Source organism: Oncorhynchus tshawytscha, linkage group LG06 (assembly GCF_018296145.1).
Source record: "Oncorhynchus tshawytscha isolate Ot180627B linkage group LG06, Otsh_v2.0, whole genome shotgun sequence".
NCBI lineage: Eukaryota > Metazoa > Chordata > Actinopteri > Salmoniformes > Salmonidae > Oncorhynchus > Oncorhynchus tshawytscha.
Genome location: NC_056434.1, coordinates 61789077 through 61806963, shown reverse-complemented (window position 1 = coordinate 61806963; position 17887 = coordinate 61789077). Strand labels below are relative to the sequence as shown.

The 17887-nt window shown below is 45.0% G+C and overlaps 1 protein-coding gene across 2 annotated transcripts in view; it reads left to right on the top strand.

The window, feature by feature from the left end:
• Window positions 1-17887, top strand: part of LOC112252834 (TATA-binding protein-associated factor 172-like) — a 69637-nt gene that overhangs the window by 27595 nt on the left and 24155 nt on the right. For both annotated transcript variants that reach the window (XM_042323480.1, XM_024424487.2), the window contains 7 exons: window positions 180-300; window positions 1113-1217; window positions 5900-6049; window positions 7197-7342; window positions 14215-14389; window positions 14665-14859; window positions 16693-16869. In XM_042323480.1, coding sequence (XP_042179414.1) covers window positions 180-300; window positions 1113-1217; window positions 5900-6049; window positions 7197-7342; window positions 14215-14389; window positions 14665-14859; window positions 16693-16869 — 1069 coding nt within the window. The remainder of the gene's footprint in view (window positions 1-179; window positions 301-1112; window positions 1218-5899; window positions 6050-7196; window positions 7343-14214; window positions 14390-14664; window positions 14860-16692; window positions 16870-17887) is intronic.

Sequence of the window (17887 nt, the reverse complement as noted above, 5' to 3'; positions counted from 1 at the left end):
TGGTAAAAAGCAGGTCTTGTAAAGTCAATGGTGTTTATGGCTGAGAAACATTCAAACCAGTACGTGTTTGTTGTTGTGGTTCCCTTTGTCAATGAAACGTCTAGTGTGCTTAGGATGTACTAAGGACAACTTTTTCAAGGGATGATAGGCCCAACAACGCTCTCTTTTTGTCCCTCCAGCATGCAGCAGTCCCTAACGGTCCTCGTTCCTCGGGTCTGGCCATTCCTTAGACACACCATATCATCAGTTAGACGGGCCGCACTAGAGACCCTTTTCACCCTACTATCCAAAGCTGACCAGGTGGGTTTGTAAGAGAAATATGTCAATGGCCCAATCCTAAATTGACCCCTATGCACTAGTGTCAAATCTGAGAGGATTTGACAGGTGTAAGTAATACGGTAATAGCTCTGCCTTTCCCCCTGATAGGCTAGGTGGAAGTTTCACCATATTGCCTGTACCAATCAAATCCTCTCCTGTCTCCACACACGTAGGGCCTTACATGCTGACCACACCACTCGCGTTATAAAATAAATGTATACATGTTATTCAGTCATTGCAGCCACACTGCTTGCACACGTCAACAACGCTGCATAGCCAGACGCTAAAATAGAACTTGGTCCCGCCTCTCCAATCTCCTCATTGGTTTTTAGGAGCATATACCCACATGGATGATTGAAAGATGACCTGAGGTCCACAGTGCAGTTGGTAGTGGTAATGCACCTTAAAGTTGGTTGCAAACCGCCATATAAAGTCCAAAGAAGAACAAGATGCCTGGAAGAGGAGTCTACTAGAAACCAATTTGGGTTACCCTTTTATCTGTGGATTAATTGTCGGAGTAGAGGACCTTGTGCATTTCAGGTAAAATAACAACAACCCAATGTTTATATCCCAGGACAAATGAGCTATAGTTGGTTCAGAGTTAGTTTTGAGATATCAACCTGCTTGTCCGTATCGCGTCTGGTGTGTGTGGACAAAATCAACATGCATGCTATATGGCGCACGCGAGCGCCCTGTCTAGTCATCCATTTTGAGGTTGGGCCAATTTTTGGAATGCTAATGTATGAATACAACTCTTCGTTGTCATAACTGAAATCTGCTTTGTGTTGTTCCAGAGCTGTGCATTATGGCTCAACCAGGTCCTGCAAGACATGCTCCGACACATCTTCCAGTCCTGCATCCTGGAGAGCAATCAGGAGATCCTGGACCTCATCCAAAAGGTTTGAGACACACACCACACGAGGCAGGTTTCCATTGACCCAGGTTTATTCGACAAAAGCAATTTCGCAAACAAATTATTGTGACGTGTAATAAAAAATGGCAGATATAGGAGACATTTTCTAAAGATCGACAACATTTTTATCCGTTCAACGGGTGGAGTTGTCTTTTGTCTAACTTTTTATTTGCGACAAATGATGGCAACAGTGTTTTTCGAATAAATGATTGCCAAATGATTTTGATGCTACGGGGCACGTGAGGCCATTTAATGCATTTAATATATACATTTAATACATATATATATATAGGATACCTACTCATTCAAGGATTTTTCTTAATTTTTACTATTTTCTACATTGTAGAATAATAGTGAAGACATAAACTATGAAATAACATGTATGGAATCATGTAGTAAAAATATATTCTTCAAAGTAGCCACCCTTTGCCTTGATGACAGCTTTGCACACTCTTGGCATTCTCTAAACCAGCTTCACCTGCAATGCTTTTCCAACAGTCTTGCAGGAGTTCCCACATGCTGAGCATTTGTTGGCTGCTTTTCCTTTACTCTGCGGTCCAACTCATCACAAACCATCTCAATTTGGTTTGAGGTTAGGTGATTTCGGAGGGTTCTCGTCATCTAATGCAGAACTCCATCACTCTCCTTCTTTGTCAAATAGCCCTTACGTAGGCTGGAGGTGTGTTGGGTCATTGTCCTGTTGAAAAATAAATTACAGTCCCACTAAGCGCAAATCAAATCAAACCAGATGGGATGGTGTATCGCTGCATAATGCTGTGGTAGCAATGCTGGTTCAGTGTGCCTTGAATTCTAAATGAATCACTGACAGTGTCACCAGCAAAGCACCATCACACCTCCTCCATGCTTCACGGTGGGAACGACACATGCGAAGACCATTCGTTCACTTTTTCGGTTGGAACCGAAAATCTCCTCATCAGACCAAAGGACAGATTTCCACCGGTCTAATGTCCATTGCTTGTTTTCTTAGCCAAAGTAAGTCTCTTCTTATTCGTGTCCTTTAGTAGTGGTTTCTTTGCAGCAATTCGACCATGAACGCCTGATTCACGCTGTCTCCTCTGAACAGTTGATGTTGAGATGTGTATTTTACTTGAACTCTGATGCATTTATTTGGGCTGCAATTTCTGAGGCTGGGCTCCCTAGTGGCACAGCAGTCTAAAGCACTGCCTCTCAGTGCTAGAGGCTTCCCTACAGACCCTGGTTCAAATCCAGGCTGGATCACATACGGCCGTGATTGGGAGTCCCATAGGGCAGCACACAATTGGCCCAGCGCTGTTAGGGTTTGGCCGGGGTAGGCCGTCATTGTGAATAAGAATTTGTTCTTAACTGACTTGCCTAGTTAGTTAAAGAGAAAATAATGAACTCATCCTCTGCAGCAGAGGTAACTGGGTCGTCCTTTCCTGTGGCGGTCCTGTTGTTTCTCTTTGCTTAATTGAGCTGTTCTTGCCATAATATGGACTCGGTCTTTTACCAAATAGGGCTATATTCTGTATACCACCCCTACCATGTCACAACACAACTGATTGGGTCAAGTGCGTTAAGAAGGAAAGAAATTCCACCAATTAACTTAACGAGGCACATCTGTTAATTGAACTGCATTCCAGGTGACTACCTCATGAAGCTGGTTGAGAGAATGTCATGAGTGTGCAAAGCTGTCAAGGCAAAGGGTGGCTACTTTGTAGATTGTCAAATATTAAATATATTTTGATTTATTTAATACTTACATTTTTTAAAACAAAAATGTAACACTACATGATTCCATATGTGTTATTTTATAGTTTTGATGTGTTCACTATTGTTCTACATTGTAGAAAATAGTAAAAATAAACAAAGGGAATTTAACCTAACCCCTCTGAATCAGAGGTGCGGGGGTCTGCCTTAATCGACATCCACGTCTTCAGGAACAGTGGGTTAACTGCCTTGCTCTGTGGCTGAACGACAGATTCTTACCTTGTAAGCTCAGGGTTACGATACAGCAACCTTCCGGTTACTGGCCCAACGCTCTAACCACTAGGCTACCTGCCCAGAAAAGCCTTGAATGAGTTGGTGTATCCAACTTTTTTGACAGGTACTAATAAATAAATATACAGTGGGGAGAACAAGTATTTGATACACTGATGATTTTGCAGGTTTTCCTACTTACAAAGCATGTACCAGGTTTTCCTACTTACAAAGCATGTAGAGGTCTGTAATTTTTATCATATGTACACTTCAACTGTGAGAGACGGAATCTAAAAAAAAGAAAAAAATCCAGAAAATCACATTGTATGATTTTTAAGTAATTAATTAGCATTTTATTGCATGACATAAGTATTTGATCACCTACCAACCAGTAAGAATTCCGGCTCTCACAGACCTCACAGTTTTTCTTTAAGAAGCCCTCCTGTTCTCCACTCATTACCTGTATTAACTGCACCTGTTTGAACTTGTTACCTGTATAAAAGACACCTGTCCACACACTCAATTTAAACAGACTCCAACCTCTCCACAATGGCCAAGACCAGAGAGCTGAGTAAGGACATCAGGGATAGAATTGTAGACCTGCACAAGGCTGGGATGGGCTACAGGACAATAGGCAAGCAGCTTGGTGAGAAGGCAACAACTGTTGGCGCAATTATTAGAAAATGGAAGAAGTTCAAGATGACGGTCAATCACCCTCGGTCTGGGGCTCCATGCAAGATCTCACCTCGTGGGGCATCAATGAGCATGAGGAAGGGGAAGGATCAGCCCAGAACTACACGGCAGGACCTGGTCAATGACCTGAAGAGAGCTGGGACCACAGTCTCAAAGAAAACTATTAGTAACACACTACGCCGTCATGGATTAAAATCCTGCAGCGCACGCAAGGTCCCCCTGCTCAAGCCAGCGCATGTCCAGGCCCGTCTGAAGTTTGCCAATGACCATCTGGATGATCCAGAGGAGGAATGGGAGAAGGTCATGTGGTCTTTTGAGACAAAAATTGAGCTTTTTGGTCTAAACTCCACTCGCCGTGTTTGGAGCAAGAAGAAGGATGAGTACAACCCCAAGAACACCATCCCAACCGTGAAGCATGGAGGTGGAGACGTCATTCTTTGGGGATGCTTTTCTGCAAAGGGGACAGGACGACTGCACCGTATTGAGGGGAGGATGGATGGCGCCATGTATCGTGAGATCTTGGCCAACAACCTCCTTCCCTCAGTAAGAGCATTGAAGATGGGTCGTGGCTGGGTCTTCCAGCATGACAACGTCCCGAGACACACAGCCAGGTCAACTAAGGAGTGGCTCCGTAAGAAGCATCTCAAGGTCCTGGAGTGGCATAGCCAGTCTCCAGACCTGAACCCAATAGAAAATCTTTGGAGGGAGCTGAAAGTCCGTATTTCCCAGCAACAGCCCCGAAACCTGAAGGATCTGGAGACGGTCTGTATGGTGGAGTGGGCCAAAATCCCTGCTGCAGTGTGTGCAAACCTGGTCAAGAACTACAGGAAACGTATGATCTCTGTAATTGCAAACAAAGGTTTCTGTACCAAATATTAAGTTCTGCTTTTCTGATGTATCAAATACTTATGTCATGCAATAAAATGCAAATTAATTACTTAAAAATCATACAATGTGATTTTCTGGATTTTTGTTTTAGATTCCGTTTCTCACAGTTGAAGTGTACATATGATAACAATTACAGACCTCTACATGCTTTGTAAGTAGGAAAACCTGCAAAATCATCAGTGTATCAAATATTTGTTCTCCCCACTGTATGTCTTCCAATGTCCCAGGGTAGTGATTGGGGACATTGCCCTGTGTAAGGTACCTTCTTTTGGATGGACCGTTAAACAGGTGTCCTGACTCTCTGTGGTCACTAAAGATACCATGGCACTTATCGTAAGAGTAGGGTGCTCACCCGGGGTCCTGGCTATATTCCCAATCTGGCCCTCACACCATCACAGCCACCTAATCATCCCCAGGTTCCAATTGGCTCATTCATCCTTCTTCCTCTTCCCTGTTACTATTCCTCAGATTGCTGCTATAAATGAGAATGTGTTCTCAGTCAACTTACCTGGTAAAATAAATTATTTCAGATCTACAGTAGTGCAAGTTTCACCATGGCACGGAATATGGCAAATATGAATAAATGATTGCATTCTATCCATGCTGGCTTTCCCAGGATACCTGAGTCATGAAACAGATGGGAGGTGGGAGGGCATACATGCTGTCATCAATTTATTCATGCTGAATTTGCCTAAATGCGGAATGGAAAAACTTCAACATTTTTTTTTTTAAATGACCCTAGATTTTTGCAGATGTTCATTTTATTTTTGTGACGTCATTACGTCCAGCTGTTTTTATCGACTTGATTGTTAAATGGAAATGCACCCTAGCAGGCAATTGTTGCATCTGTTTTCTTTACAAACGTTCTAAATGTCAACAAAAAATCACTGGACAAGTTAATGGAAACATGGCTAACGTCATATATCCTGACTAGGGATGCTACACTCCTGTAATTTTTCAATAAATTCCCTGGTTTTCCAGAAATCCTGGTTGATTGATTCAAATTTTCCTGCTTATTCCCCACTGATTCTGGGATTTGGGGAAAACCAGGGAATTTATATTAAGTTCCAGGAATTTTGCAACCGTAAATCCTGGCTGCTGTTTTTAACGTGTTTTGTCTTCTTGTAGGTGTGGACCGAGCTGCTGCGCCAGGCCCCTCAGCAGTACGTAGTAGCAGCCAGCTGTCCCTGGATGGGCGCCTGGCTCTGTCTGATGATGCAAGCCTCTCACATCCCCATAGACATCAACATGCTACTGGAAGTCAAGTCTCGCTGCAAGGTGAGAGGATGGTTACTCCGTTAGGTCTGATCGCTACAGATTGTATTCTCAATTGTGCTCTTATTCCAAAATTAGAGTGTGCCCTTAGGATATACACTCAGTGGCCAGTTTATTAGGTACACCACCCCATTAACAAAAGTGGTTCGCTCCTACAGACAGAGAGGCTCGTGGCCGTGGCTTGCTATATAAGGCAAGCACAGGCATCAAGGCATTGAATTACTGTTCGATTGAACTTTAGAATGGGCAAAACTAGTGACCTAAGCGACTTTGAGCGGTGGTATGATCGTTGGTTCCAGGCGCGCCGGTTCCAGTATCTCAAACGGCCGGCCTCCGGGGCTTTTCAGGCAAGATATTGTCTAGGCTTTACAGATAATGGGGCGACAAACTAAACATCCAGTTAGCTGCAGTCATGTGGCCGAAAACAGCTCGTTGATGAGATGTCAAAGGAGAATGGCAAAAACTGTGCAAGCTAACAGGCGGGCCACAAACAGACAAATAACGGTGCAGTACAACAGTGTTGTGCAGAACGGCATATCGGAATGCATAACTCGTCTGTCCTTGTCACGGATGGGATATTGCAACAGGCGCCCACACCAGATTCCACTCCTATCGGCTAAAACCAATAAGCGGCTCCAATGGGCACGCGATCACCAACACTGAACAATTGAGGAGTTGAAAACATTGCCTGGTCAGATGAATCCTGGTTCCTGTTGTCATGCTGATGACACAGGATTTGACGTAAGCAGCATGAGTCTTTGGCCACATCCTGCCTGGTGTCAACGTTACAGGCTGGTGGTGTAATGGTGTGGGGAATGTTTCCTGGCACATGTTAGGACCCTTGATACCAATTGAGCAATGTTTCCATGACCCAAATAATTCAGGTGGTTCTGGAGGCAAGGGGGGAGCAACGACCCGGTACTAGATAATAAACTGGCCACTGATTGTATATGGCCTCGTATGATGCAATAGTCTAGGGCGCTATTCATTAGAGCACACTGTAGACAATTTTTGCAACGGAAAACAAAAGTGACTGTTCTTATTGGACAACCTCAGATGGTAGTCCGTTTTGGGCAAAATATAAACATTTCAGGCCTACTGAACCCGACCCAGGGTTCTGATGCAGATGTTCTCTAATATCATTTGACAGGAGAAGGCTGGTGGGAAGCCTCGCCAGGGAGCCTTGGTTCAAGTGAAGGAGACTGTTCAGGAGTACATCGCCGGGGCAGAAACCGTGACCGAGGACCCAGTGACGCGGGACTATGTGGTGACACGGGCTCGACTCATGGCCGCTAAGTTAGTCTCTGTTTCTATTCCTCAATCTAATTTTTATCCCTAGAGAGATTTAAGAAAAATCACTAAATGGTAGATTTAGGACAGTAGGCAGCGGTTGGATCCTGAGAGACTAAGATTAAGAACTGAATGCAGCACTGTATGGTATCTGCAGCCAGCTGCTACTCCGGGTTGGCCTGTTCACATCGTTTTGTCTCCAGTCCTCTTAGTGCCTGGCTGTCCTGGTATTCAGTGCATTCAGAAAGTATTCCCCTTGACTTTTTCCACGTTACACATCCTTATTCTAAAATGGATACAAGTTTTTTTCCCCTCATCAATCTACACACAATACCCCATAATGACTAAGTGAACACAGGTTTTTATACATTTTCGCACATTTATAAAGAATGTACCTTATTTACTTAAGTATTCCGGCCCTTTGCTATGAGACTCAATATTGAGCTCAGGTGCATCCTGTTTCCATTGATCATCCTTGAGATGGTTCTACAACTTGATTGGAGTTCACCTGTGGTAAATTCAATTGATTGGACATGATTTGGAAAGGCACACACCAGTCTATATAAGGTCCCACAGTTGACAGTGCATGTCAGAGGAAAAACCAAGCCATGAGGTCGAAGGCATTGTCCGTAGAGATCCGAGACAGGATTGTGTCGAGGCACAGACCTGGGGAAGGGTACCAAAAATGTCTTCAGTATTGAAGGTCCCCAAGAACACAGTGGCCTCATTTTATTTTTTGTGTATTTTACACCCTTTTTCTCCCCATTGTCTCATCGCTGCAACTCCCCAATATGCTCGAGAGAGGCAAAGGTCAAGTCATGCCAAACCGCATTTCTTAACACCTGCCCGCTTAACCCGGAAGCCAGGTGCACCAATGTGTCAGAGGAAACACTGTACAACTGGTGACCGAAGTCAGCCTGCAGGCGCCCGGACTGCCACAAGGAGTCACTAGAGCGCGATGAGTCAAGTAAAGCCTCCCCTAACCCGGACGATTCTGGGCCAATTGTGTGCTGCCCTATGGGACTCCCAGTCACGGCCAGTTGTGACACAGCCTGGGTTTGAACCCGGGTCTGTATTTACGCTCAGCTTAGACCACTGCTCCACTGGGGAGGCGGCCTTCATCACTCTTGAAAGAAGTTTGGAACCACCAAGACTATTCCTAGTGCTGGCTGCCCAGCCAAACTGAACAATCTGGGGAGAGGGGCCTTGGTCAGGGAGGTGACCAAGAATCCGATGGTCACTCTGACAGAGCTCCAGAGTTCCTCTGTGGAGATGGGAGAACCTTCCAGAAAGACAACCATCTCTGCAGCACTCCTCCAATCAGGCTTTTATGTTAGAGATGGAAGCCACTCCTCAGTAAAAGGCACATGACAGCCCACTTGGAGTTTGCCAAAAGGCACCTAAAGGACTCTGACCATAAGAAACAAGATTCTCTGGTCTTATGAGACCAAGATTGAACTCTTTGGCCTGAATGCCAAGCGTCACGTCTAGAGGAAACCTGGCACCATCCCTACGGTGAAGCATGGTGGTGGTAGCATCATGCTGTGGGGATGTTTTTCAGCGGCAGGGACAGGGAGACTAGTCAGGATCGAGGGGAAAGATGAACGGAGCAAAGTACAGAGATCCTTGATGATAAACCTGCTCCAGAGTGCTCAGGACCTCAGACTGCGGTGACGGTTCACCTAACCTACAGGACAACGACCCTAAGCACACAGCCAAGACAACGCTGGAGTGACTTTGGGACAAGTCTCTGAATGTCCTTGAGTGGGCCGGACTTGAACCCGATCGAACTTCTCTGGAGAGACCTGGAAATAGCTGTGCAGCAATGCTTCCCATTAGAGGTCGACCGATTAATCGGAATGGCCGATTAATTAGGGCCAATTTCAAGTTTTCATAACAATCGATTAATCAATACACAGAAGTATATATTTTTAAACCTGCATATTTAGCTAAAAGAAATCCAGGTTAGCAGGCAATATTAACCAGGTGAAATTGTGTCACTTCTCTTGCATTCATTGCACGCAGAGTCAGGGTATATGCGATAATAATAAACTTTTTGTTTTCGAAATGATAGTTTCCGGATTCGACCATATTAATGAACAAAGGCTCATATTTCTGTGTGTTATGTTATAATTAAGTCTATGATTTGATATTTGATAGAGCAGTCTGACTGAGCGATGGTAGGCAGCAGCAGGCTCGTAAGTATTCATTCAAACAGCACTTTCGTGCGTTTGCCAGCAGCTGTTTATAACTTCAAGCCTATCAACTCCCGAGATTAGGCTTGTGTAACCGATGTGAAATGGCTAGCTAGTTAGCGGGGTGCGTGCTAATAGCGTTTCAAACGTCACTCGCTTTGATACTTGGAGTAGTTGTTCCCCTTGCTCTGCATGGGTAACGCTGCTTCGAGGGTGGCTGTTGTCGATGTGTTTCTGGTTCGAGCCCAGGTAGGAGCGAGGAGAGGGACGGAAGCTATACTGTTACACTGGCAATACTTAAGTGCATATAAGAACATCCAATAGTCAAAAGGTTAATGAAATACAAATGGTATAGAGGGAAATAGTCCTATAATTCCTATAATAACTTCAACCTAAAACTTCTTACCTGGGAATATTGAAGACTCATGTTAAAAGGAAGCACCAGGTTTCATATGTTCTCATGTTCTGAGCAAGGAACTTAAACGTTAGCTTTTTTACATGGCACATATTGCACTTTTACTTTCTTCTCCAACACTTTGTTTTTGCATTATTTAAACCAAATTCAACATGTTTCATTATTTATTTGAGGCTAAATGGATTTTTATTGATGTATCATATTAAGTTCAAAGAAGTGTTCATTCAGTATTGTTGTAATTGTCATTATTCTAAAAAATTTGTCCGATTAATCGGCAGCCGATTTTTTTTGGCCCTCCAATAATCGGTATCGGCGTTGAAAAATCATAATCGGTCGACCTCTACTCCCCATCCAAACTGGCAGAGAAGGGAGAAACTCTCCAAATACAGGTGTGCCAAGCTTGTAGGGTCATACCCAAGACTCAAGGCAGTAATCGCTGCCAAAGGTGTTTCAACAAAGTACTGAGTTAAGGGTCTGAATACCTATACTTATCAAATGTAAATGTGATATTTCAGTTTAAAATATGTATTCAATTAGCAAAAATTTCTATACCTGTTTTTGCTGTGTCATTATGTGGTATTGTGTGTGGATTAAGGGGGGTGGGAAACGATTTAATCAATTTTAGAATATGGCTGTAATGTAACAATGTGGAAAAAGTCAAGGGGTCGGAGTCCTTCCCGAATGCACTGTATGTTGACTGATAGTGGACGCAGAGACAAACATTTGCTGTTTTTAAAGCTAATTTCCTGCAATTTTACACATTTTGCAGTGGTCTTACGCCATGAGTGACTCAAACATTACAATCATGAAAACTATTAAAAAATCATATTTTTTGGGGAGTGGTGGCCTGATGAAAGATGGCGCCAAAGAGATGGCAGCTCCGGTTCTAGTCCTTAGAAAACTGTGCAGTCTTCTGTTATTTATATATTTCTTACATAGTTAGCCCATAGAACCTTAAGTGTTATTACATATAGCTGGGAAGAACTATTGGATATCAGAGAGACGTCAATTTATCAGCACAACCAGCACTACGACCAGGAATATGACTTTCCCAAAGTGGATCCTTTGTCTGCACCTCCCAGGGCATTCGAACTGATTCCAGCGGCCGACTCAAAACAACGCAGCCGGAGGAGAGGGTGCTGGAGCAGTCTTCTAGTGAGGCTTCAGATGCGCGCACACCACCCACCGCTTCTGAGTATATTACTCACTATTGTCCAGTCCCTAGTTAACAAAGTTGACGAAATTAGGGTAAGAGTTGCTTTCCAAAGAGATATCCGGGATTGTAACATACTCTGTTTCACAAAAACATGGCTAGCTTGGGACATGCTGTCAGAGTCAGTACAGCTAACAGGATTTTCAGTGCATCGCGCCAACCGGAATAACCATCTCTCCGGTAAGAAGAGCGATGATTAATGACTCATGGTGTAACTGTAAGAACGTACAGGAACTCAAGTCCTTTTGTTCACTTGACCTACAATTCCTCAATCAAATAGCGACCATATTATCTCCCAAGAGAACTCTCCTCCGTTATTGTCACAGCCGTGTATATCCCCCTGCAAGTGGATACCAAAATGGTCATCAAGGAACTTCACTGGACTTTATACAAACTGGAAACCATATCCTGAGGCTGCATATATTGTAGCTGGGGATTTTAACAAAGAATTTAGGTAGCCTTTTTCTCAAATTAGCTATCAGCATATCGATTGCAGTACACAAGCGAGTAACAAGGTCAACCATTGCTACTCCAACATCCTCGATGCATACAAGGCCCTCCCCGCCCTCCTTTTGGCAAATCTGACCATGACTTCATCTTGTTGCTCCACTCCTATAGGCAGAAACTAAAACGGAAAGCGCCCTTGCTTTGGTCGGACCAGTGTCGGATAGACCTATCGGATTCCACGTTTCACGATTGCTTCAATCACGTGGACTGGGATATGTTCCAGGTAGCCTCAGATAACAACGCTGACTCGGTGAGCGAGTTTATAAGGAAGTGTATAGGAGATGTTGTACCCACTATGAATATTAAAACCTTCCCTAACCAGAAACCGTGGATTGATGGCAGCATTCGCACAAAGCATGTACCTCCGCATCTTATCATGGCAAGGCAACTGGGAATATGGCCGAATACAAACAGTGTAGTTATTCCCTCCGTAAGGCAATCAAACAAGCAAAGTGTCAGTATAGAGTCAAAGTGGAGTCGCAATTCAACGGCTCAAACACGAAACGTATGTGACGGGGTCTACAGACAATCACGGATTACAAAAAGAAAACCATCGTCTTGCTTCCGGACAAATTAATAAACTTCTTTGCACGCTTTGAGGACAGCAGTGCCACCGACGTGAACCACTACCAAAAACTTTGGGCACCTTCTCCGTGGCCGACGTGAGTAAAACATTTTAAATGGGTTAACCCTCGCAAGGCTGCTGGCCGAGACGGCATCCCTAGCCGCGTCCTCAGAGTATGCGCAGACCAGCTGGCTGGTGTGTTTACGGCCATATTCAATCAATCTCTATCCCAGTCTACTGTCCCCGTATGCCTCAAGATGGCCATCATTGTTCCTGTTCTCAAGAAAGCCTAGGTAACTGAACTAAATGACTACCGCCCTGTAGCACTCCTGTCATCCTGAAGTGCTTTGAGAGACTAGTCAAGGATCCTATCACCTCCACCCTACCTTTCATCCCAGACCCATTTCAATTTGCTTTACCGCCCCAATAGGTCCACAGACAATGCAATCGCCATCACACTGCACACTACCCTATCCCATCTGGACAAGAGGAATACCTTTGTAAGAATCCTGTTCATTGACTACAGCTCAGCATTCAACACCATACTACCCTCCAAACTCATCATTAAACTTGAGTCGCTGGGTGTTGACCCTGCCCTTTGCAACTGGGTCCTGGACTTACTGACGGGCCGCACCCCAGGTGGTGAAGGTAGGAAACATCTGCACTACGCTGATCCTCAACACTGGGGCCCCACAAGTGTGTGTTCCCAGCCCCCTCCTTTACTCCCTGTTCACCCATGACTGCGTGGCCATGCACGCCTCTAACTCAATAATCAAGTTTGCAGTATGACACATCAGTGGTAGGCTTGATTACCAACAACGATGAGACGGCCTACAGGGAGGAGGTGAGGGCCCTCAGAGTGTGGTGTCAGGACATTAACCTCTCACTCAACGTCAACAAAAGAAAAGAGATGATCGTGGACTTCAGGAAACAGCAGAGGTTGATCCCCCCCCCATCTACATCGATGGGACTGCAATGGAGAAAGTGGAAAGTTTTAAGTCCCTCCGTGTACTTATCACCGACAAACTGAAATGGTCCACGCACACAGTGTGGTGAAGAAGGCGCAACAGCGCCTCTTCTACCTTAGGGGGCTCAAAAAATGTGGCTTGTCACCAAAAACCCTCACTAACTTCTACAGGCGCACAATCGAGAGCATCATGTCGGGCTATATCACCGCCTGGTACGGCAACTGCACCGCCCTCAACTGCAAGGCTCTGCAGAGCGTGGTGCGGTTCTGCACAACGCATCACTGGGGGAAAACGACCTGCCCTCCAGGACAACCTACACCACCCCGATGTCACAGGAAGGCCAAAATGATCATCAAGGACAATAACCACCCGAGCCACTGTTTGTTCACCCCACTTCCATCCAGAAGATCATGTCAGTACAGGTGCATCAAAGCTGGGACAGAGATTGAAAAACAGCTTCTATCTCAAGGCCATCAGACTGTTAAACAGCCATCATTAGCACAGAGGCGGCTGCCTACCTACAGACTTGATTTAATTGGCCACTTTAGTAAATGGAACACTAGTCACTTAAAGTAATGCGAGATATGTAAACATTCTTATCTCATGTGTATACTACACTATCTATCATTGCATCTTAGCCGCTCTGTCACCGCTCATCCATATATTTACTTAGATTTGTGTGTATTAGGTAGTTGTTGTGGAATTGTTAGATACTGCTGTCAGAGCTAGAAGCATAAGCATGTCGGGACACTCTCAATAACATCTGCTAACCATGTGTATGTGACCAGTACAATTGAATTTGATTTAGCAGCGGCTGTGACGCAAACGTTTCGCACATCCCAGCGTATTGTTTTCCTCACTGAACTAACCAGTATGCAAACTGAAACTTGTGTTCTCTTGACCGACAAAAGAAGGCAGGGGAAAACCCCCCCACTGTGGTGGAATTGCGACGAATCCAGTTCCAACACTTGCATAAATGATGAATGTCTAAAATCATTTTATTTCTCTACTTCAGGCTGTTGGGGGCCCTGTGTCGGTGTATTTGCGACCCGCAGCTCAATTCATCCTCCCAGGACATCCGGCCGGCTGAGTCGCTGGGCCAGCTGCTCCTCTTCCACCTCAACTCCAAGTCTGCCCTGCAGCGCATCGTTGTGGCCCTGGTCCTCTGTGAGTGGGCCGCCGTGCAGAAGGTGGGGCCCGAGTCTCTCTTTCGTTCGTCAGATTTTTCAGTTTGGTGCTGTCTGAATAGGAGTTGTTCACTTTAGAACTGCTTTTATGGCCGGGATTCAAACAAACACAAACTACCTGTGCAGAGCTATTTTTACTTTTAATTTCAGATTGAGCCGACGTCAAAGGTGTACCGTAGATAGCCAACACGATACCAGCAAACTGTAGTTTCATTGAATCCCAGCCAATGTCAAATGAAACCTTGTCCGCCTTGCCCCCACGCCCTCTCTTGACTCAGGTGGTGTCAGCCATGGTCCAGCCTCGCCTGTTAGCCATCCTGTCAGAGCAGCTGTACTACGATGAGATCGCCATTCCCTTCACACGCATGCAGAACGAGTGTAAGCAGCTCATCGCCCTGCTGGCCGACGCTCAGATCGACGTGCGCGACCGCCTCAACTGCAGCGTGTTCACTATCGACCAGGCCAACGAACTGGTGAGGACGACACTCCCACTGTATTTGTGTTACATCACTAAAAGATAAAATGGCAGCCAAATCCAGTGTTTCAATGACATTGTGGATTTCAATTGTCTATTTGTCAGAACAGACATTTTTCTGCTCTTGCCAGTTCAGACCGCATTTCTTTATTGCCCGTTCCGGGATTCGAGTCATCAACCCTCCGGCTACAGGTCGGCCTCTAACCTTTGGGCCACCTACTGGCCACCTTCCATCTCCATGGCTCAGTCTAAGCTCAGTGGGGATCAAGTTATGACTTATAATATTCAACATGTTTGATTTAAAAAAAAAAACATCTTATGCGCTCATTTAGCAAAGTTAGGTTACTATTGTGCTATGTGCTGTCTCTGTGGTGTGTTGGCTTGTCTGGGAAGAAGGCCATGGCCCTGTGCCCGTCTGCCACGGAGACACAAGGGTGTGATGACGCCGTGTTAGAGAGACTGATGGTAGTGTACTAATTTTGACTGTCTCTGGTCCTATGCTCCCGAGTGGCGCAGCGGTCTAAGGCGCTGCATCTCGGTGCAAGAGGCGACTCTACTGTCCCTGGTTCGAATCCAGGCTGAATCACATCCCGCCGTGATTGGGAGTCCCGTAGGGCGGCGCACAATTGGCCCAGCGTTGGCCGGGGTAGGCCGTCATTGTAATTAAGAATTTGTCCGTAACTGACTTCCCTAGTTAAATAAAATAAAATATGCCACTGTCTGGGAGCAAAAACAATTCTAGCTTTAGGAGAAGGTGGCTGCTTATACTAAGTGTACTACTCCCATGTTTTTGCCATCTTGGTTAAGTCTTCATAGATTCATAACCTACATTTTCAACACAGATTAAATGCAGCTTTTAGCCGAAGACATTTTGAGCTGTCTGAAGTCATTACATTTATGTTTAAATATTGAATCAATGTTCTCCAGGGGTCGCATTAGGTTTCAGAAACCTTCATTTTCAAAACGCAGACCATCGTATGTTTTTAAACCATTTCACCTGCATTGAAATTCAAAAGACAGGTGTTTTTGTTGTTGTTGCTTCAGTAGAGTTATCAGGGATGTGCAAACGAGTTTTTCATTACACTAAATAAATGAATGCAAAACATTTGGGAGGGAATCGCTTAGTTATCCTCAGGGGACGCTTAGTTATCCTCAGGGGACAACCGAAGAGCTGCGCCATTTGGTTAGCAGCCACGCATAAGTGAATTGACTTACTATGAAAGAGCGCGGTATCTTTTGCATAGACGATACATGGCCATCGGCAACATTTACCTTGCATTTTAACTTGCTAAAACCACCGGAGAAAAGTAAACGTCAGTCAGAGCGCTGTCTGCTGATCAAATGTACCTTTGTGAATGCGGGGGATTTAATTGGTTTGAAGACGAGCAAGATTTTTCATCTGAGTGGAAAAGTGCAACTGAAAGCACAATTTGTGTAACATTTAGGATTTGGCGCGAACTGCGACAGAAGCGTGCAGACATTACAATGAGAAGTATTTCAGATGGGCATTTACAAAATGCCTGCGTTAACAGAACGCAGCGTTATATTTGATCTTATCTGCGTGAAAAACTCTGAATTCTGTGTTATTGCAACCTCTGGGTCTCATCTATTTTGTTGAACAGCGGTAATGGAAGGATTGTTTTGTAAAGAGATTTGCCCTGAATCTGTCATTCCCTATCAGACTTTGGGTCATTTCCCTTAACTCCGATGGAATTGAACTATAGACCCTATTGAGGTTAATGGAGGCTGAACGCCATTGTATCGAACTATGACAAACCCAGGAATGCTATGAATCAACTTCTACATCCTCTGCTCTTCCCTCCATACATAGGTGACCACCATCTTCGCGGAGTCCACCGTGGGCCTGGATACGAAGTCCAAACAGTTTCATCCACTGGACAGCAAGCGTCAGCAGGCCCAGTCCACGGTGGGCGAGACCAGTGTGGAGTGGCAGCAGCTGCACCTGCGCGTCCACATGTTCACCGCCTGCGCCGTGGTCAACCTGCAGGTAGGTCATGTCATCTAACACTGGAAACGTGGTTCCTTTATCGACACTTTGCCTTCCCTGATATCGATACCATGTCTATTCAAATGGTTTTGTTTGAATAATTTGTACATAACATATACACTTAGTGTACAAAACATTAACATTATTCCATGACAGACTGACCAGGTGAAAGCTATGATCCCTTATTGATGTCACTTACATCTACTTCAATGGGTGTAGATGAAGAGGAGGAGGCCAGATAAAGGATTTTTAAGCCGTTCAGAGAGTGAATGGTCAAGACAAAATATTTAGTGCCTTTTAAACGGGGTATGGTAGTAGGTGCAAGGTTATGTCAAGAACTGCAACACTGCTGGGTTTTTCACGCTTAACAGTTTCCCGTGTGCATCAAGAATGGTCCACCACCCAAAGGACATCCAGCCAACTTGCCATAACTGAGACCGGCACTGAAGTCGACATGGGCCAGCACCCCTGTGGATCGCTTTCAACACCTTGTTAGAGTCCATGCCTCGATGAATTGAGGCTTTTCTGAGGGCAAAAGGGGGGATGCGCAACTCTATATTAGGAAAGTGTTCCTAATGTTTGGTACTCAGTGTAGGTTTACCATTTTGTACGTATTTTTACATTGGACAAAAATGTATACACTTTAAAATGTCCCATATTGTCACACTACACAATGCCACAAATGTCTCAAGTTTTGAGGGAGTGTGCAATTGGCACATTCATTTCTCTCCCATAAGCTGCCTCCAACGTCATTTTAGAGAATTTGGCCATACGTCCAACCGGCCTCAACTGCAGACCATGTGCAACCACGCGAGCCCAGGACCTCCACATCCGGCTTCTTCACCTGCGGGATCGTCTGTGGGGGGTTGCTGAGGAGTATTTCTGTCTGTAATAAAGCCCTTTTGTGGGGGAAAACTTATTCTGATTGCCTTGTCCCCCCTGTGGGTGGGCCTGGCTCCCCAGTGGGTGGACCTATGCCCTCCCAGGCTCACCTATGGCTGCCCAGTTATGTGAAATC